This window comes from Dendrobates tinctorius, unplaced genomic scaffold (genome assembly GCF_039654945.1).
Source record: "Dendrobates tinctorius isolate UK_male_01 unplaced genomic scaffold, ASM3965494v1 ptg000011l, whole genome shotgun sequence".
Lineage (NCBI taxonomy): Eukaryota > Metazoa > Chordata > Amphibia > Anura > Dendrobatidae > Dendrobates > Dendrobates tinctorius.
This window is the reverse complement of record NW_027361679.1, coordinates 24,664,965-24,691,029: the sequence shown is the minus strand read 5'-3', so window position 1 is coordinate 24,691,029 and position 26,065 is coordinate 24,664,965. Positions and strand designations below refer to the sequence as shown.

The 26,065-nt window shown below is 43.9% G+C and overlaps 1 protein-coding gene across 1 annotated transcript in view; it reads right to left on the bottom strand.

The window, feature by feature from the left end:
• LOC141101246 (ovochymase-2-like) overlaps positions 1 to 26,065 on the bottom strand; it is a 117,777-nt gene that overhangs the window by 83,350 nt on the left and 8,362 nt on the right. Inside the window, exons 2-4 of the mRNA XM_073590205.1 lie at positions 8,400 to 8,527; positions 8,107 to 8,200; positions 3,907 to 4,047 (exon numbers count right to left, since the gene is read on the bottom strand). Coding sequence (XP_073446306.1) covers positions 3,907 to 4,047; positions 8,107 to 8,200; positions 8,400 to 8,527 — 363 coding nt within the window. The remainder of the gene's footprint in view (positions 1 to 3,906; positions 4,048 to 8,106; positions 8,201 to 8,399; positions 8,528 to 26,065) is intronic.

The window sequence follows — 26,065 nt, the reverse complement described above, 5'->3', positions numbered from 1 at the left end:
GGCCAGTAATGCATAGGCGCACTGCAGTAAGTAAATAAATAGTAATAAATGTAAAAAATATAGGGTAATTAGTTGAATTTTCTTTAATAAAAGCATAAAAATCATCTCATTCCCAGGTCTACAAAATCAAGATGGTCCCTAACTCTGGTTATTCATGTCGCTATGTGCCTACCCAGTCTCAAAATAGATGGGGCAGAGCAGGACCTGTGCCTGACTGATTTGGAACTCTCTCATGGAAAGCTGAGGTGCAGAGCCCAGAGGTGTAAGGGGTGGGGGGGGCACATAAGTATAACAGGTGTGCAGGCCCTACTTTTACTTTTGCTATCAAATTTTTCTCAGTACCAATTGTCATCTCCTATCTCAGTATTGTAATAATCTGTCTTCACTGCATACAGATTTTATCCATGAGCTGAGAATTTTAAGAATGAAGGATCATTCCTGGTGGAGAGAGAAGCAGATTCCTCTGATAAGATATAATGCATAGTTGATATTTTTAAATTTGTTCTTGATTTCTGAAATAATAGTTAAAACGATGGTTAATATTTAAATATTTTTATTCCTTTGTTTTTTTCTGAGCAATATGTCGTCTAAAGCATCATTCACTTCTAAGAAACACGCTGAAATGATTATGCTTAGCATTAGCAGACAGCATGAGCATGAGAGCCTTACCTAGTTAATATAGCCATGATTAAAGGTTTAATTCAATGTAGTAAACTAGGAGCAGTTTTAGGCGCAGGGCCTGGTTACCATTTATCACTGACTGAGGAGTGCTAATTAATCTTTCTGTGAAATAGGTAGCGGTATACAACACCATTTACTCCATGGCGCATTTATCAGCAGCATGGGAACACAGGTATTTGACAGGAGATGAAGACAATTCGCCCTGCAGTGCTATCTATTTACCTTTCTGTTGCTACATTATTTTTAGCCTTATTTATTGCTCTGATAGGTTTGTACTTTTTATTCTTTCTAATTTTTTTTAGAGGGAGATGTTTTTTTTCTTACAGTGAAGAAAACTAGGAAGAATAAAAAAACTCCTCTCCTGAAGAAAAAAAATTAACAATTATAAAATCATCACAAATAAGAAATATTAGTTTTCTTTCAAATATAGCTCAGATGTTATTTTGATGCAGCAATCATTTTTATTGTATCCTCCTATTCAAAACAAGGCTACAATCAAAATAATATTTTATTAATTTAAAATGTAATCTGAAAGTCCCACTCTACAAGGTAAAAATTGTAATAATCTCATAATTGGACAAAGTGCGTAGTGCGGTATGCAATGTAAGGCCGGGGTCACACTTACGAGTGTGGCGCGAGTCTCTCGCATCAATACCCGGCGGCAGTGTGCGGCTGCATGTATTTCTATGCAGCCGCACACTCCGGTCCCAAGTGACGGCGGCAGCGCAGGGCATTGATGCGAGAGACTCGCGCCACACTCGCAAGTGTAACCTCAGCCTAATCACTATGCTCCTGAATGATTATATATTTATTCTACATTAGTTCTTGTGGTTCTTGTCATTACTATTGATGTGCAGCACTCTACTCACACTGTGATATTCCGCATACTTTGCTTTGACGACCATCTTGGAGCCCTACATATTCTGCCACATGGTTGATTATTATATAATTTCTTCACTGTGTGGAAGAGTATCACTTCCATTTGTAAATTTTTTTTTTCATTAAGCCTTTTATTTTAGGTTCATTGTATTAGTCTGGGTGTGTCAAACTCATTTTCACCAAGGGCCACATCAGCCTTTTGATTGCCTTCAAAGGGCACTTTTAATTGTAAGTGCTTATGTAGATGTCCATTCAAAATAGTACGAGCACGGACTGTAATCCACAGATTGGCCAGGGGCTATAAGAGAGCTGTTCCTGGGTAGTAATGCTATAAGACAGCTGAAACTGGGTGAGAGGGCTATAAGACAGCTGTCCCTGAGTAGCAGGGCTAAGACAGTTGGCCTTGGGTAGTAAGGCTAAAAGCACATCCTCTGGGTAGTAGTGCTATAAGACAGGTGTATCTGGGTAATACAGCTATAACACAGCTGTACCTGAGTAGTAGGGCTGAGACAGCTGTTCCTGGATAGTAGGACTGAAAGTGCTTTCCACTGGTTAATATGGCTAAGAAAGCTGTCCCTAGGTAGTCGGGTTAAGACAGCTGTCCTCAGAGTAACATAGTAACATAGTTATTAAGGTTGAAGGGAGACTTTAAGCCTACCTAGTTCAACCCATAGCCTAACATGTTGATCCAGAGGAAGGCAAAAAAAAACCATGCGGCAAACACTAAGCTCCACATTGGGGAAAAAAATCCTTCCTGACTCCATAAACGGCAATCAGACTAGCTCCCTGGATCAACGCAATATTAAGGAAACTAGTGTATATAACCTGTAATATTATACTTTTCAAGAAAGGCATCCAGTCCCTTCTTATATTTTAGTAGGGAATCATTCATTGCAACATCATATGGCAGAGAGTTCCATAGTCTCACTGCTCTTACAGTAAAGAATCTGCATCTGTGATTAAGCTTAAACCTTCTTTCCTCCAGACGTAGAGGATGCCCCCTTGTCCTCATCTCAGGTCTAAGAGTGAAGAGATCATTAGAAAGGTCTTTGTACTGTCCCCTCATGTATTTATAAATTAAAATAAGATCACCCCTAAGCCTTCGCTTTTCCAAACTAAATATCCCCAAGTGTAGTAGTATTAGAGCTATATGACAGCTCTTCCTGAGTAGTAGGGCTAAGGCAGCTGTTCTTCGATAGTAGGACTAAGAGCGCTGTCCTCTGGGTAGTAGAACTAAGAGAACTGTACCTTGGTAGTAGGGCTAAGAGAGCTGTCCCCTGGGTAGTAGGGCTATAGAGCTGTCCCTGGATAGTAGGGCTACGAGAACTGTACCTGGGTAGTAGGGCTTAGAGAGCTGTCCCTGGATAGTAGGGCTACGAGAACTGTACCTGGGTAGTAGGGCTAAGAGAGCTGTCCCCTGGGTAGTAGGGCTATAGAGCTGTCCCTGGATAGCAGGGCTAAGAGAACTGTACCTGGGTAGTAGGGCTTAGAGAGCTGACTTCGTTAACTTTTTGTGCCAGCTGACTGTTTACTATTTTCACGTTTGTGCTTGTTGACTGCGTTCACTTCTTGTGCTGACGCTGTCCCCTCTTCTAAGCACTGGCTGCGTCTGCTCAGATTCCAAGATAGCACCAGCTCCATGTGCTGGCTTCGTCTTCTCTGCGATGACATAGAAAGCAGCCGTTAGTAGAGGGGGTGGAGCCAGCACAGGGGGGCGGGTTCCATCTTAGATTTACAGCTTTGACGCACACTTCCACACTTCTCCGACCCGCTCTCCATATGGGTGAAGTGGAGAGCCAGTCTTTCTGTGTCCTGTACTGGTGAGCCACATAAAATGATGTGGCGGCCGCGGACCTTGAGTTTGACACTTCTGTTAGAGGCATATTCACAACCACTCTGCAATGGATAATGAATATGTACTTGTTTCAGTAGTTTGTGCATGCAGACGATAGGATGCTCTATCCTGAGACATAGTGGCTTTCATTGCACTACACACTTTGCTTCAATTATGAGATTGTTATCTTTTTTTTGGGATTCAGCAAATAGAATCGCAAATTGTTAAAATTCGCCATTGAATTGATTCTCTCATCTCTACCTGGTAACTTTGCAATGTATGATTGTTTGTGCTCTTCCAGTTCTACTGTCACAAATCTACGTGCAGCAGATAACCACATAATTGCCTGCATGGGCTACGATAGGTTGCTAATGCCTAGAAGACCAACTGATAAGTGTAACTACTGTATATCTAAAAAATCAATAAAAATGTTCTATGCAGTCACTTTTCTGCTTGTAAACAAAATCCACTTAAAAGCAAATAGAAAAGAAAAGAAGAAGCTATTTACTCACCTGCTATGTTTTGAGGATCTACAGCTTCATATTTGGCATGAAATCCTTTGTCATTGTTTTTACTATTAGTGATAAATGTCACAAAAATTCTGTTCCCTGCTGAAACTAGTGGTTTAGGAATAGTGTGTCCACAGTATGTACCTGATAAGAGATGAAGAAAAAGATTAATATAGCAGTGCAGTTTTATCAATAAGTACACAAGGTCCAGTGAATTGTCTTAGACTGGTTCAGAGGGAAGCAGGTGAATCTCCCAGTGGGCCCTTGTGTGAGAATGCCCCCCCCCATACTTTTGTATTTAACAATCTACCCAGTTAAATATTATATAGAAGCATAGCTACATTTACAGTACCTTGAAAAAGTATACATATCCCCTAAACCTTTCACATTTGTTCCCCTTGCACCCACAAACTTAAATGTATTTTATTGGGATTTAATGTGATATACCGACACAGCAACTAGCAAGTACATGTGAAGTGTAAAGGAAATGATACATGGTTTTCTCATTATTTTAAAATATTACTACTAGGACCAGCTGTGATGAACCTGCAGCTCACCACCCCGCCTGACGTCATTATTATGTCAGACGGATCACGTAATGCAGTCTCCCCACTTTCATCAATGTGGCGTTCCGCTCCCACTGGGGATGCATAAGGTCTGCTTGCTACAGTTTTAGACAGATGCCCCCTGTCCTTACTGGCCCAAGGAGGCACCGGGAGGGAGAGGATGTGGGCTATGCAGTCACTGATGTGGCACCACACTCGCTCACAACCCTGACAGGCTTAGGCTAGTTTCACACTAGCGTTCTTGGGCGCAGCGCAGGGCCGCCGCTAAGCCCCGCCCCGGCCATGCCCCCTCTGGTCAGTTCCTCCTCTGATCGCATGAGGCTGCATGCGATCAGCGTATCCTATATTTAGCGTTGGATACGCTGATCGTGTGCTGACTGTGCGCTGGTCTGATTTTGCTGGCGCTGCGCCTTTTTGGCGCTGCGCCCAGTGCACAAAAATGCTTGACTTGGCGGGACAGTCCCGTTTTTGATTGCATGTCCCGCTGTCCCGGGTGGTAGCTTATTTTTCCCACATTTCACTGAGGCGCACGTCCTCCCAGACAGCCCCACTGGCCACCGCAGCCCCACAGTGATGAATCCCAGCAATGGGCTGTTCAGTGCGCACAGGACCTGTGATGAGATCTCAGGAGGGGAGGAGTCATGGGTCACATGATCAGGGGCCTCGGACACCCCTGATCATGTGACCCCTGACTCCTCCCCTCCTGTGACCTCATCACAGGTCCTGAGCGCACAGCCCTCGGTGACTGCAGGACTCTGCTGTGCTGGTTGTCATGGTGCTGGATGAGGTGAAGTTTGTGTGGGGTCAGGAGTGGTTTTCAGTGTAGATGTAGCAGAGCCGCACATGTACAAAGTGTATGGAGTGGAGCCGCACGTGTACGAGGTGTACAGAGCAGAGCCGCACGTGTACGAGGTGTACGGAGCGGAGCCGCACTTGTACGAGGTGTACGGAGCGGAGCTGTGTTTGTACGAGGTGTATGGAATGGAGCCCTGTGTGTACAAAGTGTACGGAGCTGAGCCGTGTGTTTATGGAGTGGAGCCGCATGTGTACGAGGTGTACGGAGCAGAGCCTCATGTGTACGAGGTGTACGGAGCCACGTGTGTTCGAGGTGTACAGAGCGGAGCTGCGTGTGCAAAAGGTGTGCGGAGCCGCGTGTGTATGGAGCAGAGCCGCGTGTATTTGAGATGTACGGAGCGGAGCCACGTGTGTAGGAGGTGTACAGAGTAGAGCCGTGTTTGTACGAGGTGTACGGAACGGAGCCCTGTGTGTACAAAGTGTACGAAGCTGAGCCGTGTGTTTACGTAGTGGAGCTGCATGTGTACGAGGTGTATGGAGCAGAACCACGTGTGTACGAAGTGTATGAAGCAAAGGCGCATGTGTATGAGGTTTACGGAGTGGAGCCGTGTGTGTGCAAGGTGTAAGCAGCGGAACCGTGTGTTACGAGGCATACAAAGTGGAACCGTGTGTGTAAGATGTGTCCCGGATACAGTGGGACAGTCCCGATTTTGATAGTCTGCCCCGGCCGGGAGCTTACTTTTCCAGCGGACACAGGAATACACGGTGGAGCCCCAAAGAGCACTTTAAAATTCACCCGTGACGTTCCACCGGAAGCGACGTGCTAGAAGTTGACCGGAAATGAGGTAATTTCAGGAGGAGATTGTGACGGAACCATGGAGGCACTTCAGGGAATGCTTCAGATCCATCACCGTGTCCTCCTCCAATAGTACAGACAGCGGGATAGCCTTGGACTCGGAGGATGCTGGTCATGTGAGTGGATCATGATATGTCCTGCAGTGGGAGGCTCAGGTGGGCATTACAATGGGAGCTGGGCTGCTATAGTATCGTTATAGAATCTTTCTTTCTCTCTCTGTTTCTTTCTTTCTCTAATCTTTCTTTCTTTCTCTGCCCTTTTCCTTTCTCTCTCTCTCTCTGTTCTTTCTTTCTTTCCCCTCTTTTTTTTTCTCTCTCTAATCTTTCTTTCTCTCTGTTCTTTCTTTCTTTCTTTCCTCTCTTTCTTTCTTTCTTTTTCTTTCTTTCTGTTCTTTCTTTTGCTATGTTCTTTCTTTCCCCTCTTTCTTTCTGTTCTTTCTTTCCTCCCTTTCTTTCTCTCTCTAATCTTTCTTTCACTCTCTGTTCTTTTTTCTGTCTCTGTTCGTTCTTTCTCTCTGTTCTTTCTTTCTCTCTCTGTTCTTCACCTGGGGGTTCAAGGTGCTGAATACACATCTAGATAAGGTCCCAAAGGGGTCTAATTTCCAAAATGGTGTCACTTGTGGGTGGTTTCCGCTGTTTAGGCACATCAGGGGCTCTTCAAACGTGACATGGCATCCACTAATTATTCCATCAAATTTTGCATTCAAAAAGTCAAATGACGCTCCTTCCCTTCTAAGCCCTGCCGTGTGCCCAAACAGTAGTATTTCCCCACATATGGGGTATCAACGTACTCAGGAGAAATTGCACAACAAACTGTATGGAGCAATTTCTCCTGTTACCCTTATGAAAATGCAAAATATGGAGATAAAAAAGATTTATTTGGGAAAATGCGATTTTTGTTATTTCCATGGCTCCACATTATAAACTTCTGTGAAGCACCTGTGGGTTCAAGCTGCTCAATACACATCTATATAAGTTCCATAAGGGGTTTAATTTCCAAAATGGTGTCACTTGTGTGGGGTTTCCACTGTTTAGGCACATCGGGGGCTCTTCAAATGTGACATGGCTTCCGCAAATTATTCCTTCAAATTTTGCATTCAAAAAATCAAATGGCGCTTCTTCCCTTCTAAACCCTGTCGTGTGCCCAAACAGTAGATTTCCCCCACATATGGGGTATCGACATGCTCAGGAGAAATTGCACAGCAAAATGTTTGGTCCATTTTCTCCTATTACCCTTGCGAAAGCAAGAAAAAAATAGGTCTAAAGAAATTTTTTGTGAAAGAAAAGTAAATGTTTTTTTTTTCCTGTGAGGCAACTGAAGGGTTAATAAACTTCTTGAATGTGGTTTTGAGCTCATTGAGGGGAGCAGTTTTCAGAATGGTGTCATTTTAGGGTATTTTCTGTCATATAGGCCCCTCAAAGTAACTTCAATTGTGAGGTGGTCCCTAAAAAAAAATGGTTTCGCAAATTTTGTTGTAAAAATGAGAAATCAGTGGTCAAATTTTAACCCTTATGACTTACTAAGAAAATATATTATTTTTCCAAAATTGTGCTGATGTAAAGTAGACATGTGGGAAATGTTATTTATTATTTTGTGTGATATGACTTTCTGATTTAAGGGCATAAAAATTAAAAGTTTGAAAATTGCAAAATTTTCCCCAAATTTCCATCTTTTTCACAAATAAGCGCAAGTCAAATCAAAGAAAATAAATGCAAGTCAAATCAAAGAAATTTTACCACTATCATAAAGTAAAATATGTCATGAGAAAAAATCTCAGAATCACCAGGATCCGTTGAAGTGTTCCACAGTTATTACCTCAAAATTGTAAAAATTGGCCCGGTCATTAAAGTGAAAACAGGCGTCGTCTCAAAGGCATTAAATATACACAGGAGATAAATGCATAGAAATACAATTTTTGGACTTTTTTTTACAATAAAGTTGACAAATACAATTGTAATTTTTAAAATAATTATTCACTCTACATACCCAAAATCCCAACGTTATCTTCTATGGTGACATGATCTTCACTACAAGATGTGCTGGTTTCTACATGCAACTCCTCGAACCAGAAATGGACAACCTACAAAGTGATGTTTGTAAACCAAGTTCAGTTATTTTATATCAGGAAATTTTGTGCTTGCCTAGACATGATGGTGGTGTATTGGCATTATTTTATTTAGTAATTTAGAAATGTATGATAAAATATTGGGGTCAGTAAAAAACAGGATTATTTACTGTGAAACGTCTGCTACACCATTCCAGGCCTGGTATCAACTTACTTTATTATCAGGAACTGTGATCTCCCATGCACACGATTTACTGTTCTCATAATTTGATGGATAGTTTAAACTGGAAACAGATCCTGACAATCCAGAGAGATGATATATGGAACTGCATCCTGCTGAAACTTTGGAGAAAATATCATTAAATTCAATTATTTCTGTAGACAAACCTTTGCAGAAATACTGTACCAAAAATGACCATAAATCATAGGTAAATTATACAAGAAGTAGCTACTCTTACCTGACCTGGATGTTGTAATGAAAACTAGTGTAAATATAGTCAATATATAGGAAATTATAAATAATGAAAAAGAAACACAAAAGTTTGAGTTTAAAAAGATTCCCAGGCACCAGAGAACTTGTATTGGGATAAAACGTAGGTTTTATTCTATTCGTAAAATCACAGTGAAAATACAAAAATGAGGTAGGTATTGTGACGTTTTGGCCATAATAGGCCTTTATCAAGCCAGAAATACAATTATAGATGAACTTTTATCATTGTATTTCTGGTTTCTGTGAGTTTTCACAAGTCTGTAGTCACATACAGTAACTGCAGACTTCAGCACAAAGCCTGGACAACTCCTTTAAGGACCGAGGGAATGCTTTTGTTTTTTAAGGTCTTTTCTTTTATGGGAATCTCACAGGGCTTGAGTGACATTGTTAATGGGCCACTAAACTCTTATGTACTTCAGACCTAACTGACATTTGGAGGAAGTCAGGGAGCAGCATTAACTCTCACTCCTGCCAGTTATGTCCGAAGTAAGTGAGAGAGAAGTGGTCCATTAGCGGCCCCTGATTGGCTATGGGGCTCATGTGAAATAACATCACGCTAACCCTGGGAGACTAGGCGCTGATGTCACTGGAACAGTGATGGCACCGGAGATGAGTACAGCTGTTTTATATTTTACATGGAAAGTAAGAAGGGGTTGTCCAAGTTTTGACTACCTGTTTAATGAAGAGAGACTCAAACTTTTCTACAGATTTACAGTATAACTGGAAAAGTGGTCACTGATGTGAATATCCTGTAGGTGGCCCTATTAAAATATCTTGTGCATTTACCATAGGTTAATATGAAATAGTAGTTTAATTTTATGGCTATATGAAGTAAGGCAGGAGATTTGGAGAATTATCAGGCTATGGCCACGCAGAGTCTTTTGAGGAATAAACATATGAGTTTTTCAAGAAGAAACTGCTTCTTTTTTGGAGGAGCTTTTCTCTTTCTAAAGTGTTTCCTGAGGCTTTTCTGGAAGAGATTTTTTTAAGCGTATTTTGTGTCCTTTTGTTTTAGCACTTTAAATTGCTCATATGAATAGCGTTTTTGAAACGTTTTTGAGGAATACTGTATATTGCAGTGGATTTGCTAACAAAATTAAAGTTTTTGGGAGCAATTTTCTCATGTTGTTTACATCCATAAAGCAATTAATAAATAACATTATTTGAGGCAAAAACACATATAAAATGCTCAAAAGAACAACACCCTCCAGCTTTTTCTTCTTCCCCTTCTCATTTACTTCTATTGTAAAGTATCTAGCGGCTTCATAGAGAACAAAATGTCTGAAGGATGGTCAACTCACTTCTTTGAACAGCTTGTTGTTTTTATCTTTAATCTGCAGTGGTTATAATTACTAAAAAGCCTGAATATAAGAATAACAGATGTTTTACAATAGAAATGCACAGGAAGAGTCTTCCAAGCAATTTCTGAGTACTTTTTCAGGTGTTTTTGTTGCTCAATAAATGCCTGTAAAAAAGCAGTGTTAACATAGTCTGACAGATAAACAGAGCTTCAATCTCTTACAATGTTAAATTATGAATTTAATCACAAAGCAATAGGTGTATATGAAAGGGGCTGTCCAGCTAATCATTTTTTTTTTAATTATGCCTGAGTGGCATAACAAACTGTCTGAGTTGGGTCATTGCTGTGGCCAGTGATTGGCTGAGTGGTCACTTAAGCATAGTTTAGCATGGAACCAGGGAGCTTTGGAACTGGAGGGTCTTAGAAGCTGTGAAGATCATTGTTACTAATTTTATTTTTTTATCTGTATACATTTGGAGACTAAAAATAAATGGTTGGCATAAACCACTCCAGGATTTTTGTTAATTTTACCGCTTGGGTGATGTTACTAATCTAAGTTTCCTGCCCCTAGTGTCATACTCAATGTTATGACTGTGAAAGCACATTCACACAGGTAACGTACAAACCAGGGAGAGAAACACCTGAACCCTACAGGTCCCTGTTCAGACTAAAGCTCTTCTCTAACGCTGATTAGTCCCTGCCTGACCACGAAGGTTGGCACCAATCGTTACCCTTAATGTCCTTACCAGCTCCTAGGATAGCTGGAGTAACAGTTCCCCAAGGAATAAACAAATCACACACAAAGCGCCTGCAGCTAATAAACTACAGCCAAGTGAATTAATCCAACAAAGTCTATCACCAACAGGAAAAACCAGTAGGGGAAAGTATTGTCTGCCTGAGCAAATACCCATATTTGATGGCTTGCAGTGACACTAGCACTAAACCGGATGTTTTTTTCTCACGCATCTGTCTGGCGTGCCGGTGTATGTCCTGGGTAAAAGGACTGTCGCAAACCCAGACAGGGACTCCGGCAGAGATGGAGGCCGTGGTGAAAGTGCTCCTGGAACCCACCCAGCAACAACAAATATTTAACCAACAACAGAAGAACAACCAGCTGCTGATTCAGCATGTGAAGGTGTAGGGAAGGTGGACTGATGGACGGACTTGTCTGCAGTGGGAAGGCCGAGGTGTGGAGTATTGTGGGTGGACTGTTGTGGTGAAAGATGGGAAACAGCTGGAGATGAAGAGGAAGGGTGTAGTATTGGAGTTTGACCATTACAGGGCAATGGAGAGTGTGGGAATGGGACTGAACAACTGCCATTGGCAGGGGGGCGGGGTTACCTGAACGTGATGGATAAAAGGCTGAGAGAAGGTTCTGGAAAAGTCAGTCAGTGAGAGGAGCGCAGGAGACAGGAAGGTCTGCTGCAGAGAGAGGACAGAAAATAAGCTCCGGAGGGGACTGACAGTGGAAACAGGTCACGGGGGGGGTGGCCCTGACAGGAGGGGCCGCAGACAGAGACAGACTGGGGTACCATAAACGAACGGACTCGGGACTGGTAAAACGCTGTGGTGGTAGGCCTAGGGCAGCCACAGTGGAAGAGCTGTGAGGGACGTTAATTAGCTAAAGGAAGAAAGTGAAGGAGTGAAGGTATCCGGGCCTGGGTGCGGAGTCAGGCAGCTGCCGTGTGAAGCTGCGGAGTTAGTCGAGCAGCTGCTATGTGAAGCTGTGGGGTTAGTCGAGTAGCTGCTGTGTGAAGCTGCGGAGTTAGTTGAGCAACTGCTGTGGGAAGCTACGTAGTTTGTCGCGCAGCTGCTGTGTGAAGCTGCGGGTCATGGAAAGTACGATCAATAAAGAAGACCTGTTGGACATGATCCTGTCTCTGTCTCAAGTCTGTCTGCGGCCAGTAATGGACCACCCCCTGTCAGTTGCCCCTACCTAAATTTGGCGTAGTTGGCAGGATTATTGCCGCAAATACAACACCTTCAGCGGTAAGCCTGCGCTAGAAGAACCAAAGGACTCAAGTTGCTTTTTCCTTGTGGATTACAAAAAAAAACTGGACTGTGGATTGCTGGCCGTCATCAAGAGGATCCATAGTGGAAAAATGCTTTGTTAAAATGGCTGTGGCATTTCAGCGCCAAAAAGAAGCTCAGAAGTTTGCAGCCACATTGGACAATCTGGGACTATGTCGCACCTGCCCCTGGGGGGAGCAGCCTACATCAAGAGACAGCCACCCTCCCATGCTGGACCCTGGAAGGTGGGTGGAGAGGCCGATCAATGCCCCACCCAAGAACGGGAGTGGCCCAGGTGTGGAGAGACTGGGTGCGGCTGCTTGGCACCATTGAGCTTCGGGAACGTGGACGAGATGCGATGCTGCAGCTGCCGTGGCCACGGGCACCTGGAATGGAGATGGCGTCAGGAGGTTGAGTCCAGAGTATCCGTGAAAATGGACTGCCGGGACTGCTGTGCATCGTTGCATGGCCTGGGGGACAGTTCTAAGTCCTCGATGGGGTAAAAGTAGCCCTCCTCTTGATATAACAGGGAAGCATTCGGGAAGGGGTGCTCTCTTTAAAGGAAGGGGGAGCACCAAGGTTTATAATATTATGTGTTGCTAATAAAAAAAAGTTATGCTTTACTTAAAAAATGCTAAAAAAATGTAAAAGTAATAGCATTAAACAGAGTATAGTTGACAGCTGTGTTTAGTACATATAGTCAAGTTGGGATTGTTATCTGTATGTAAAATGAAAATGTCCAACAGGTCCCAGGTAACGTGAGTAAAGAGGAAACCGCCGACCATGACTACTTAAATTGACAGGACAGAAGAGACGGATGGGAGTAGAACAGACAACAGTCCCTAAGGCAAACCCTGAATACGAGACATACACCCCCACAAAAAACAGGAGGACACTGACAATGACCTGGTAGGTTAGGGCCTCGGTCATGGCGGTCCGAATGGAAGAAGGTGACAGAAAGGGAGAAAAGTGGGAGGTATGCATCCGTAGAGTAGTCCGGATGGATCTAACCCAACCTGAAGGAATTGTCATGGTGGCGTACGCGCTGGCGAGTGAGCCGTAAGCTACTCGGAGCGCAATTGCTCCCGGTTTGGTTCAGCCGCGTATCGTGGGCCTGGCTCAGCAACCGGTCTGACAAAAGAAGGTGGGGAAGTTTCAGAATGGAAAAGAGGGAGACAAGATTGTCGAGGATGACAATGGATAAAGGAAGGGGGAGTGTAGGGAAGGTGGACTGATGGACGGACCTGCCTGCAGTGGGAAGGCAGAGGTGTGGAGTATTGTGGGTAGACTGTTATGGTGAATGATGGGAAACAGCTGGAGATAAAGAGGAAGGGTGTAGTATTGGAGTTTGACCATTAGAGGGCAATGGAGAGTGTGGGGACGGGACTGAACAACTGCCATTGGCTAAAGAAACTGTCAAGTCATGGGGGACGGGGTTACCAGAACGTGACGGATAAAAGGCTGAGAGAAGGTTCTGGAAAAGTCAGTCAGTGAGAGGAGCGCAGGAGACAGGAAGGTCTGCTGCAGAGAGAGGACAGAAAATAAGCTCCGGAGGGGACTGACAGTGGAAACAGGTCACGGGGGGGTGGCCCTGACAGGAGGGGCCGCAGACAGAGACAGACTGGGGTACCATAAACGAACGGACTCGGACTGGTAAAACGCTGTGGTGGTAGGCCTAGGGCAGCCACAGTGGAAGAGCTGCGAGGGACATTAATTAGTTAAAGGAAGAAAGTGAAGGTATCCGGGCCTGGGTGCAGAGTCGAGCAGCTGCCGTGTGAAGCTGCGGAGTTAGTCGAGCAGCTGCTGTGTGAAGCTGTGGAGTTAGTCGAGCAGCTGTTGTGTGAAGCTGCAGAGTAAGTCGAGCAGCTGTTGTGTGAAGCTGCGGAGTTTGTCGCGCAGCTGCTGTGTGGAGCTGTGGGTCGTGTAAAGTACAATCAATAAAGAAGACCTGTTGGACATGATCCTGTCTCTGTCTCGAGTCTGTCTGCGGCCAGTAACGGACCACCCCCCTGTCGGTCGCCCCTACCTACAAAGGCGCTTCAGACAGCAGGAGCTCTGCGGACACTCCACAATGTGCGTAAAGTGTTCTGTGTGGCAATTACCAAGATGGAATCCTCACATGACTTTGAGACCTACCTGGACAAGTTTGAGAGAATGGCCGAGAGGGAGGGTCTACCCAGGGACCAATGGGCGAAAACTACACAATCATCAAGGGTGAGATCCTGGCAGGTGCATCAGTGGGTGTTTAATCCTTCCAAACTAGCAAGGTCCCAGAGTCTTGACTTACTGCACCTGATACAAAAGTGGTTGTAGCCCAATGTACTGCCCCCCACTGCTATATATGCTGGAGGGCCTAACCACACCCAGTGAACATGAGGCCGTGCCAGTAGCGACACAGTTGCATGGTTCAGAAGTAATAGAAGAACCTTGTGGCCCTGAAGGAGAGGATCCAGCTGTAGGGGTGACCTCCACTTTGGTGGAAAAGGGGAAGAAAACCCTCCTGGAAGTGATGGCTGGGGAAATAGAAAACTTGCCACCGGGACCCAAGGTGTCAGAATGAAATGTCTCTGGTGACAGTTTTGGTACAGAGCAACTCCGAGACCCTACTTTGTCCCGGACCAGGGAAAACGGGACGCATCAAATCCCAGGTAAACAAAATAGAAATGATACAGAAATGGCCCCACCCTCTCATGATAAGGCAGGTGAGAATTTTCCTGGAGTTAGTTGGGTATTTCAGGAGATTAATCCCCAATTTTGCTACACTGTCATCTCCATTGACAGACTGCCTGAAAGGAAGGAAAGTCCATAAGGGTCCACTGGGAGGCTTGGATCAAGGGGGCTTTCATGACATTGAAGTCGGTATTGTGTGGGACATCTGTCTTGATCACACCCGACTTCAAAAGACAGTTTATCGTACAGACAGATGCCTCAGAATTAGGTCAAGGAGCATTACTGTCCCAGGAAACTAATGGGGAAGAGCACCCCCTGAGTTACGTGAGCCAAAAGCTCACCCAAGCTGAAACCCAGCACCGAATAGTGGAGAGGGAGTGCCTCATGATTAAGTGGGCACTCGAGTCTCTTCACTATTATTTGCTGGGGAGGACATTTCACCTGGTGACCGATCATTCCCCTCTTAAGTGGATGAGTCAAGCCAAAGAGGGGAATGCTTGGGTAACCCGATGGTTCCTGTCCCTTCAAAATTTCAAGTTTACAGTGGAACACCAGGTAGGCACACTGCAGCGGAATACAGGTGCCCTATCCAGAGTCCACTGTATGGCATTTGTCCTCTTATTCTGGGCAGAACAAAGTGGGGGAGGGGTATTTGACACAGTGAGGGGTATGGTGCTGGATTGGAAATATATTCCTTCCAGCAAGTGCTTTTCACACTGGTAAACAGCAGTGAAGAAGGTCAAGACCTGGCCTGGACCTTTTGTGTTATTCTGGGTTTTTGAGGCAACAGCCAGCTTGCACAGCTGCAGGTCTTAAGACAGCATAAATAATCAGCCAGAACTCCTCAGTGTGTGTTGGTGGGTGGGAAAGAGCTGAGACAGATTTTGTGACAATGTAAGGGGTTACAAAGTCTGGTATATGCCCCTACCCCTTTAAGTACATCCCGGTTAAATGTGATTTCATATTGCTATGTATATAGTGTTTTCCAACTGTTTGCTGCTATTTGAATGAAATATAATATTGTGGATTGTATTGTAATGTACATACTTTTTAACATAGGGAAATGTGACGAGTCAGCTTCAGCTGAGTCGACTTTTCTTTAGAGTGAACCCTCTGGGTCGTGGCACCCACCCACCGAGGGCAAGCTGACCTTGTGAGGAACCACCCCCTATACAGGGAGTGTCAGAGGCAAGACCAAGGGGGTGAGCCACCACGACTGCTGGGACCAGACGGCCAGCTCAAGGAAGACACAATGTGAGTGTCTGACGACGACCAGGGACGTGCAAGAAACAAGACAAGACAAGACGAAAGTTCAAGGTATCTTCATTAAGGAAAATTTCAGGGTAACATCAGGTGCAAGACGTGATAACACAGGGAAAACACAGCAAGGTGCGTGCGAGGTCCATGGCATGGTACGTGCTAGATGGCATGCCAGGGTACAGGCAAAGGCACGATGACGTCAGACTCCGGACAGCAGGCAACGATCAACAGGATCATCAGGTTCCGGAACTCTGATGGCGATCGGCAGGATCCGGGCATCCGGCAAGCAAACCAGGGTTCAGGCAAGGAGGCACAACAGTGTTCAAGACATGGTGCATGTTAGGGAACACGCCAGGGTCCAAGGCTAAGTTCAAGGCAGGGTGCGTGAGAGGAGCACACAAGGGTCTAGGGCAAGGTGCAAGGCAGGGTTTAACACACTAGGCACGGTGCGTGTATAGGGGACATGCCAGGGTTCAAGGTCCAAGGTCCTGGGCACGCTAAGGAAGCCGCCAGGATTTCAAGATTCAAGGTCCTGCGTGTGCTAGAGGCACGCCAGGGGCATGGTACAAAGAATGGTCCTGGCCATGCTAGGAGGCATGCCAGGGTACATGGTTAACAGCAGGTCCCACACATGCTAGAGAACACATTGGGCTTTGAAGTTCAGGACAGATGTCTTGCGCATGCGGAGGGGCACGCCAGGGTCTTGGTTCAAGACAAAGAGCAGAGCACAGAGCAAGGTACAAGCAAGACAAAGATTCAAGACAGGTCATGGAACTCAGAACACGACAGAGAGACAAGGTTCAGGACAGAGCAAGGAAAGCAAAAGACTTGTGCAAGAGTAGCACGAAAATGCACAGTGCGAGAAACAGCATGGGTGCAAGGGAGCACGGAAAACACGACTGGGGCACCAGCAGGCGGTATCGGCTGGGGGCACAGGCAGGCGGGCACACCTTGTGGTGGCACGGCTGAGGCACAGACAGGCGGAAACCACAATAGCACTGGACGGCGAGCACAGCTGAGGCACACAGGCGGGCAAGGCTAGAGCGGCACGGCTGAGGCACAAACAGGCGGGCACAGGATGACCAGGCATGTGCAAGAGGGCACGCAGACACAATGCAGGGCTAGGCAAAGGTACAGGACAGAGACGTGTGCGCTACGGCACGGCAAAGCCTAGTACAAGAGGTGCAAGAGCGCACGAAAAGCAGAGACTAGACACAGAGTTCAAGACATGGTCCTGCACATGCAGAGGGCATGCCAGGGGCAAAGTTCAAGGCAAGGTCCTGTTCGTGCAGAGGGCACGCCAGGGTCAGGGTTCAGGACCAGGGAAGGACTTCCGGTTCAGATCCTCCAGGATCATAGAGAGCATTACTAGATCAGACTGGGCTGGACCATAGAGAAGGTGACATGATCAGGGGCTCCAGAAACACTGAGAGGTTAGCTGGATCAGACAGTGCTGGAACATAGGTAAGGTCACATGATCAGGGGCAGGACCACATAGAGGATTGCTGCAGGCAGAGCAGAGATGGCTGGTCACACAGCAACGGCGTGTAACCATGAGGTAAAACGCACATGCGCACTGGCAATGGCAGGCAGCCATGAGATGAGGCGCGCGTGCACACTGCTCCAGGCATCTTGCAGCACAAGTCACGAGGTGCGTGTGCACACTGTTCCAGAGATCTTGCAGCATAACAGTCATGAGGTGTGTGTGCACACTGCTCCCAGAGATCTTGCAGCATAACAGTCATGAGGTGCGTGTGCACACTGCGAGACCCGCTGGGAGCCCGCAGGGACCCGGACCTAGGGACAAAGAAGCATGACAGGCATGACAATGGGGATCATGCAGCACAAGCAGCATGGCCGGCATGACGGGCATGACAGGAAAGCGTAGTACATTAGGTAGTCCACTAGATGATAAGTAAAGTTTAATTTTAGGAGGCGCAACCGTGTGTAAGATAGAGGGTCTTCCTGATCCAAAGTAGTAGGGGTGTGGAACTTGTATAGGGCGGACAGCTCCACAATGTTAGAAGACAAGGAACCCAGCCATCCAGGGCCCACTGGGCCAGAAGTCCAGCCTTAGCAGCAGTGTGACAGCAGTGGTGGAACAGAGACTACAGCTGAGGCCATATCAGTATGGGAATGCAGGTGGCTCTATAATGTGGCAGTTTATTGCATGGGCAGATGCCCTCGTATCCGAGGCAAAACGGACGAGGGAACTCCTAAGCATAGTAAGTCTGAACAGGGAGGACACTGCACTACTGCAAGAGGTGGTAAGACCCTGACATGTACTTAAGGCTGTAGGAAGAAGTGCAGGGAAAATGGAGAATGTGGACTGCATGGAAGCCTATGCTGATGTTGTATCTGACAAGGATGTGCTGCAACAAAGAAAAAGTAAAGTTCTACATTTTAAGTTGCAAATGGACTGTGTCTCTGTTTGTGTGCAATTGTATGGAAAGGGTCTGCAGCAGCTCAGAGGAGACCCTGAAGGTGCAGAGAGGCAAGTACACTGATTAAATTAATTTCTTTGTATGTGACGGGAGATCAGGGTGTGCAAGAGCCATTAGTCTCAGCCACAACTATGGCCCAGGTGCTCCCTCACAACAACATTAGACGAGAATGGGTTGGCATGTCCAGACCCTAACCTACTGTATGTTCTGGAAGCAAGCTGTACTTTTGCTTTGTCTGATGTAAGACTATTTGTTTTTCTGCTGCCAGACTGAATAAAACACTGAGCTCTTGGACTGAAAACCTGCATGTGCCTCTTTACTGCGTCCTTGCCATTGCCTACCAGAGCAAATCCCCACATTAGGCAAATGACCCAGGTATGTCCCTGCCTGTCCGCAAAGGTTGGCACCCTAAAATAACATAATGGCACTCCCACTTGATGGCAGTTTATCCCAAATGTCCTTAGCAGCTCCTAGGATAGCTAGAGTAGCAGTTCCTTAAGGAATAAAGGAATCACACAAAACAACTGCAACCAACACAAACTACAGCCAAGTGAATGAATCCAACATAGTCTATCACCAGCAGGAAACAACAGAATGGGAAAATATTTAAAGCTGAACTCAAAAAAGCGATAGGATAGGCACAGTATATTAAGAACACCCATGTTAAGCTAGACAGACTGCAGCCAGAATAGAATCATAGAATCGTAGAGTTGGAAGGGACCTCCTGGGCCTTCTGGCCCAACACCCTGCTCAAAGCAGGATTCGCTAAATCATCCCAGTCATATGTCTGTCCAGCCTCTGTTTGAAGACTTCCATTGAAGGAGAACTCACCACTTCTCTTGGCAGCCTGTTCCACTCATTGATCACTCTAACTGTCAAAAAGTTTTTCCTAATATCTAATCTGTGTCTCCTCCCATTCAGTTTCATCCCATTGCTTCTAGTCTTTCCTTGTGCAAATGAGAATAAAGATGATTCTTCTACAATGTGACAGTCCTTTAGATATTTGTAGACAGCTATTAAGTCTCCTCTCAGTCTTCTCTTTGGCAAACTAAACATTCCCAAAACCTGCAACCTTTCCTCATAAGACAGGGTTTGCAGACCGGTCACCATTCTGGTCGCTCTTTTCTGAACTTGCTCCAGTTTGTTGATGTCTTTTTTAAAATGTGGTGCCCAAAACTGGACACAGTATTCCAGATGAGGTCTGACCAAAGAGGAGTAGAGGGCAATAATGACTTCATGTGATCTAGACTGTATGCTTCTGTTAATATATCCTAGAATTGCATTTGCCTTTTTTGCTGCTGCATCACACTGTTGACTCATAATCAGTCTGTGATCTATTAGTATACCCAAGTCTTTTTCACATGTGCTGTTGCTTAGCCCTATTCCTCCCATTCTGTATATGCTTTTTTAATTTTTATTGCCCAGATGTAGTACTTTGAATTTTTCCCTGTTAAAAACCATTCTGTTAGTTGCTGCCCACTGCTCCAGTTTATTTATATCTTTTTGAATCCTCTCTCTTCTCTAGTATTAGCTATCCCTCCTAGCTTTGTGTCATCAGCAAATTTAATCAGTTTACCCTCAATTCCTTCATCTAAATCGTTGATAAAGATGTTGAACAATACAGGGCCCAGGACAGAGCCCTGTGGTACCCCACTTGTCACATGCCCCATCCTGTGTGATATAGCCAGCAGGCCGGTAACTAATACAGCAAGACATAAGGGATAGGGAAACATTTACAACGGTGGGCCCTGCGATAAGGAACGGGGGACGTGGAGACCTCCTGCACTCCCCTGAGTCAGAGTCCCTAACACTCCTAACGTTCCCTATACAGGCTCCTCACCTGTCGCCGATCAGGATACCTGTCACCCTAGCACACCCTACACTTATTCCTTACTAGGGAGCTGGGTGGTGCAGGCACTGGCCCCACCGCTGTACTAACACCAACATGAGGAAAAGTGACAAACAGGGAAACACTTAGCTTTGCTCTGATGCACTTGCTCCTGGCAACAGAGTCCAACACCTGAGTGCATCTTCCTCCCACCGTGTCCAACACCTGGGTGCAGCTTTACAGCAACAGCATCCAGCACCTGAGTTCCGCCTTGGAGCAACAGAGTCCAGCACCTGAGTGCAACTGTCCAGCAACCGAGTCCAGCGCCTGAGTGCAGCTTTCCAGTAACAGAGTCCAGCAAAGTGAGTGCAGCTCTACACCATAGCTACCAAGCTTTGCATGAATTCTTCACTGACACCATAGCTGCCACTCCACCATGCTTTACACGAACTCCTCGCTGACACCATAGCTGCCACTCCAGGACTCTGAATGAGCCGCCCTGGACTCTCCTCCAGCTCCCCATCCAGCTCCTTCCTTCAGCCAGGATGGTTGGAAAGCCCAACAATAATAATATCACCAACATCAGTGAGCACTACTGACACACCTTTATAGAGCAAACACACCTGTTAGTGATTCCCGTGCAATTACTCTAACCGCCATCGGGGGCAAACTATCTCTAAAACACAAGTGCAATGACCATTCTGGCCACCGGGGACAAAACCAACCCTGAGCAAAACAGCTCACAGGAAAAAAAAGATTACTTGTGCATTTAATCTGTCAGATCCACCCTGGATCATGACACCACTTGAGACATTCTTCCAACTGGATGTGCAGCCATTTACGACCATTCTTTGGGTCCGATCACTAAGCCAGTTATGAATCCATCTAACAGTTGTCTTGTCCATTCCATACCTAGCCATTTTTTCAATAAGGATTGTGTGAGATACTTTGTCAAATGCTTTGCTGAAGTCAAGATATACTATATCTACAGCATTTCTTTGATCCATCAGTGATTCTGTCATAGAAGGAAATTAAGTTAGTCTGACATGACTTATTAGTTACAAACCCATGCTGACTCTGTTTAAACACTTCATTCTTATCCAGGTACTGACATACATGTTGTTTAATAATTTGTTCAAAGAGCTTTCCTGGCATAGAAGTCAGACTCACCGGCCTATAGTTGCCTGGGTCCACCTTCTTCCCCTTTTTGAAGATAGGAACAACATTTGCTCTTCTCCAGTCTTCTGGGACTTCTCCTGTTCTCCAAGAATTTTTAAAGATTATGGAGAGGGGTTCAAAAATTTCTTCTGCTATCTCCTTCAGTACTCTGGGGTGTAATTCATCTGGACCTGGAGACTTGAATTCATTTAGGTTAGCTAAGTGTTTCCTCACTATCTTTCTGTTTATAGATATCCTGGATTTTTCTATTCCCTTAATAGTACAGTGAAGAGCAGTTGATGTTACATTTCCTTTCTGAGAGAAAACAGATGCAAAAAAGGAATTTAAAAGTTTGGCCTTCTCAACATCCTGTCTTACCATTTCATCATTTTCATCCTGTAAAAATCCTATAGCATCTTTGACTTTTCTTTTACTTTTGACATATCCCCAAAATCCTTTATTATTGCTTTTGACGTCTCTTGCAAGCCTGAATTCATTGTCAGCTTTAGTAATCTGATTTGTGCCCTGCAGGTTCTGCAGACAGCATTATATTCTTCTTTAGATATGCCTCCCTCTTTCCATTTTATAAACATTTCTTTCTTCCTTTTTAGCATGTGCTTAAGTTCTGTGTTCATCCATCCTGGTTTCCTTAAATGCTTCCTATTCTTCCCTCTTTTCGGAATTGTTAACAACTGTGCTTTGAGAATTTCATTTTTCAAGATTTCCCATCCTTCCTGGACATTTTTGTCTTTAAGGATATCCAGCCATTGTTTTAAGAATAGCAGAACCCAAATACCCAGAGAAAAAGGTGTATCTCCTTTGGCTCGGCAGAAAGAGGAGCCAACAACAGAACAGAACACAAACTCAAGAGATTGAATCCAGGCGCATGACATCCAGCTGCCATCTTCATAGGTAATTTACACTGCTCTGGCCATCTCTTGCTGATGATGAGCTACTGGATCACTCCAGTGTTTGTTGGGCAACCTGGAAATCACAACTCATTGTATGTCTATGAGAACCAGAACAAGACTATCATAGACTTACATTAAGAACTTGTAATCGTTACCTCTGACAGTCAGTCACATGTTGCAGTCAGAAGATCGCAGAGGGGGACCGGAGCGGCGGTAGGAAGACCTGAAGACTGCGGCTGGTAAGCATAAGAATAGGGGCAGGGAACTTAGATTACTGGCACAACTCCAGAGGTGAAATTAAAAAAAAAGCTGGAGTGGTGATGTAATATGGCATGCTTGTATACCTTAGTCCATTATTACATAGAGATGCTTATTATACAGAATATAGTTATAGCGACGCTAAATTATATTTCCCTGATTTGACTATGTAGGACATTTTTTATAATTTGTGAAATTAATTTGAAATTATGTATTTTTTCCGAATGCCTTAATGATGTACCTCAAGAGATATATTTTATTGTATCTTTATCTATTGAGAACAATGTCTTTATTTTTACTATGTACCATATTGGCCTGCATGGTAGCGACGTGTTGTGCCAACTTCTATAGTTCACAGTAATCGATTAGACAACAGGTTATTATTTCGTCCCTATATTTTTTAATCAGAATAACATTGTACAGGGATAACTTAAGTTCAAAGTAGTTAATTTCAGGACTTTTAAGATAAGAAAACACTAGAGATTAAATATTTGAAGGACAAAGGCAACATCATAAAAGTCTGTTTTAAGATAGGCATTATCTATTAACCTTTAAAATTATGGCCATATTGTAAACCACAAGTCACTATACCAGTGTCCCTAGAAGAAAATGCTGGAACATGGCTCATGACAATTACATGGTATCAGTATTTTTTCAATTTTACTCTCATTTAAGTAAATACATGCTGAGCCAAATTAACTCTAATGTATCACTTCAACAATTCTTATGGATTCATCAATTTGTGCTAGGTACTGTTATTGCCAGCATCATCAAAAAATTGTATTCGGCTATAAAATATGTATGTTGGATGGGACATTTACTGCACTCTTCTACTTTTAAAGGGCTTCTCAGCACACCACAGCACACCAAAATTGAGCCTAGGCAGCATAAAATAAGGCACAGTAGGCCTGAAATTTCTAGAAAGCCCATCCACTTTGCTGGAACTGAAAGATGCTGTATTATTTTATCAGAGGTGAAAATATGCAGCGTCAAAAACTCACCAAAAGCTCATTGTGAGAACTTAACCTAAAAGTGGTATGTGATACATTTTTAGGGACCCTCTTACCCAGCTATCTAATGTGATGTCTAATCTAATCTGCCTCATGATATGTATTATGCAGTCTCCCACTTGCCCCAGAACATTTTAGGGCTGTCATCTAAGATTCTTTTTTGTTTCTAGTTTTATCTACACTAGTCATATTACCTGGTGTGTGAAATATATGTAAATGAAGACTGTATTGTTAGAAGTTTTCAATTTATCACTTCTGAAATATAAAGTATTTTCTTTTATAAGAGAGCGACCTAAGCTTTCCAACCAGAACTGGAGGGCTGAGTACCGGTTTGACCTCTATTTCTTGGTGGCTGCCTTCTGTACTGAGTTTTTAATTTCCAGCAGTCATTGCTAATGAAGTCCCTATTGGTTCTCCTCTATACTTAATTATTCTCTCCCACCTTACATTTTATTCAGGTCACTGGTAAAGGAGAGATCATTTAACATCCTATGACTAAGATAACACTATTTTAGATGCTGAAGGATGAACTGGTCACCTGCTTTCCTACCACGTAATGTTCAGTGATGTGAATTTGTGTATGTAGTCTGAAGCGTAATAATGCAGCAAAAATGTAGATTGTAGCAGAAAATTGTAATTGCAAACAGTTTTAAACAAGCTTTTTAGTAATTATTATTTGTAAGCTTAATGTGGATATCAAGTTTGAGGCCACTTTATTACCCACAAGCAGAAAAGAAGCGAAAGCAGAGCAATACTTGCCATTCACAGATTTTTTTGTATCCAAAACATAGTGCAAGAACAATGGGAGATAGTGCAGGTAGTGGTGGATGAGGCAAAGGACGTTTGGAACAACTATAACCTTTTTCAGGCATACTACGTGAATTGGCCACTGCCACAGGTGCTGCGCGCTGACTCCAAAACTTCCTAGTGTTCTTGCATTATGTTTTGGATACAGTAAAGCTGGACTGTCTACAAATTATGAATGCCGCTCCATTTCCTTTTGTTCTCTGCTTGCGAATAATTCTATAGGCTGGGATCTGTGCACATCATTGAAGTCAGATTGGTAGTTTCTACCATTTCTAACCAGCCATTTGACATAGAGCTCAAGTTGCTTGTATTGTATGTAGTGCTGCTCAATCTTTTCTTGTTTTTGTTTTTGGAATCACTTTACAGATCAACTTAAATAATATATGGACAGAGGAAATTGCCCCAAAGAATCAACACGGAGGACCGTGAACAACAAACAACCTATATAAGGAAACAGGCCGTCCAAGAGGTTTTATAGTTTTACAGGAACAAAATACATAGTCAGCCCCTCACCATACTGAAACCCCGAAATCCATATTATGTACACAATGTCAAGGAAAAAGATCACATAACCTTTTTCAGAAGTTCAACCTAGCTAACATGTAAGAAAAGAAGATAACCTCCACGACTCCAGGGAGCCCATCACTCCCGATATCTGTTTTGCTATAGAAAGTTTCATCTAGGGGTGACTATGCTTTATCTTGTTCTGCTTAAGCATGAAATTATTTTACTTAAACCTATGTTCATAAAAATAAAACACCAAAAAAGCAGTTGTTACGTACGATAGGTTGAGGGCACTAACCTATTGTCTCTGAGATACAAAAATGTAACACTGAGCATCTCAGAAAGCAATTTAACAACCCTACATGACTTAATTGCACTTTTACAACATATCAAATCATCTCTTTTATTGACAGGCACAACTTCAACTTGTAGATGGTGCATAAATTATTTCTGCTACCCTTCCAGATAACTAAACAAATGTCAATCTGAAATCACCCAGAATTCCCACATGGTAAAGACTCAGGTCAAGGAACACAGTTGAAAGTTATTGGGTCTGTGAATACATGGAATATTATGCATATCGAGGAGAAAATACGGTTGCATCCAAGGGAAATAACCAAATTTCATGTAGATGGCAAACATTTCACATATGTCAGTATGTTCCTTCTGTTCATCCAGATTGTATACTCTAACCAGAGAGGCATCCATACACCCAGTAGGTTAATTTATAGGTCGTAACAGCCATAGATAAAGAGGCTTTATTTCTTTTCATTATACCAAAAAGAAGGTTAGAAGATCACCTTTTAGCTGGTGATACAGTCTGGAGGAGTTAGGAGGCATGCTTAATGTCTTTAAACCCACCCATCCATGGTGTTTATTGTACCTGAAGGATGTGTAAGAGATTATGGAGTATCAGACTGGTAACTATTTTGCTATGATGTGCCCGCTAGTTGGCCCTCATAGTCAGTTTATTTATTTACTCAATTATTTGTTCATTTTTTTATTTAGATTCTTTATCTTCTATTTGCTTGATTTATTAGTTAATTTTTTCTCCTCCAGATTGAATACAATATGTAAGCCTCACATGGAGACACAATTCTATTGATATGACCATGACTGTAAACGACAAGTGATCTGAAAATCAACTGTCTCCATGAAGATGACTTAATTTGCTATTTGAAAATCAAAGATGTTTCAAATAAAAAAAAGTGAACAGCCGACTAAGTTATT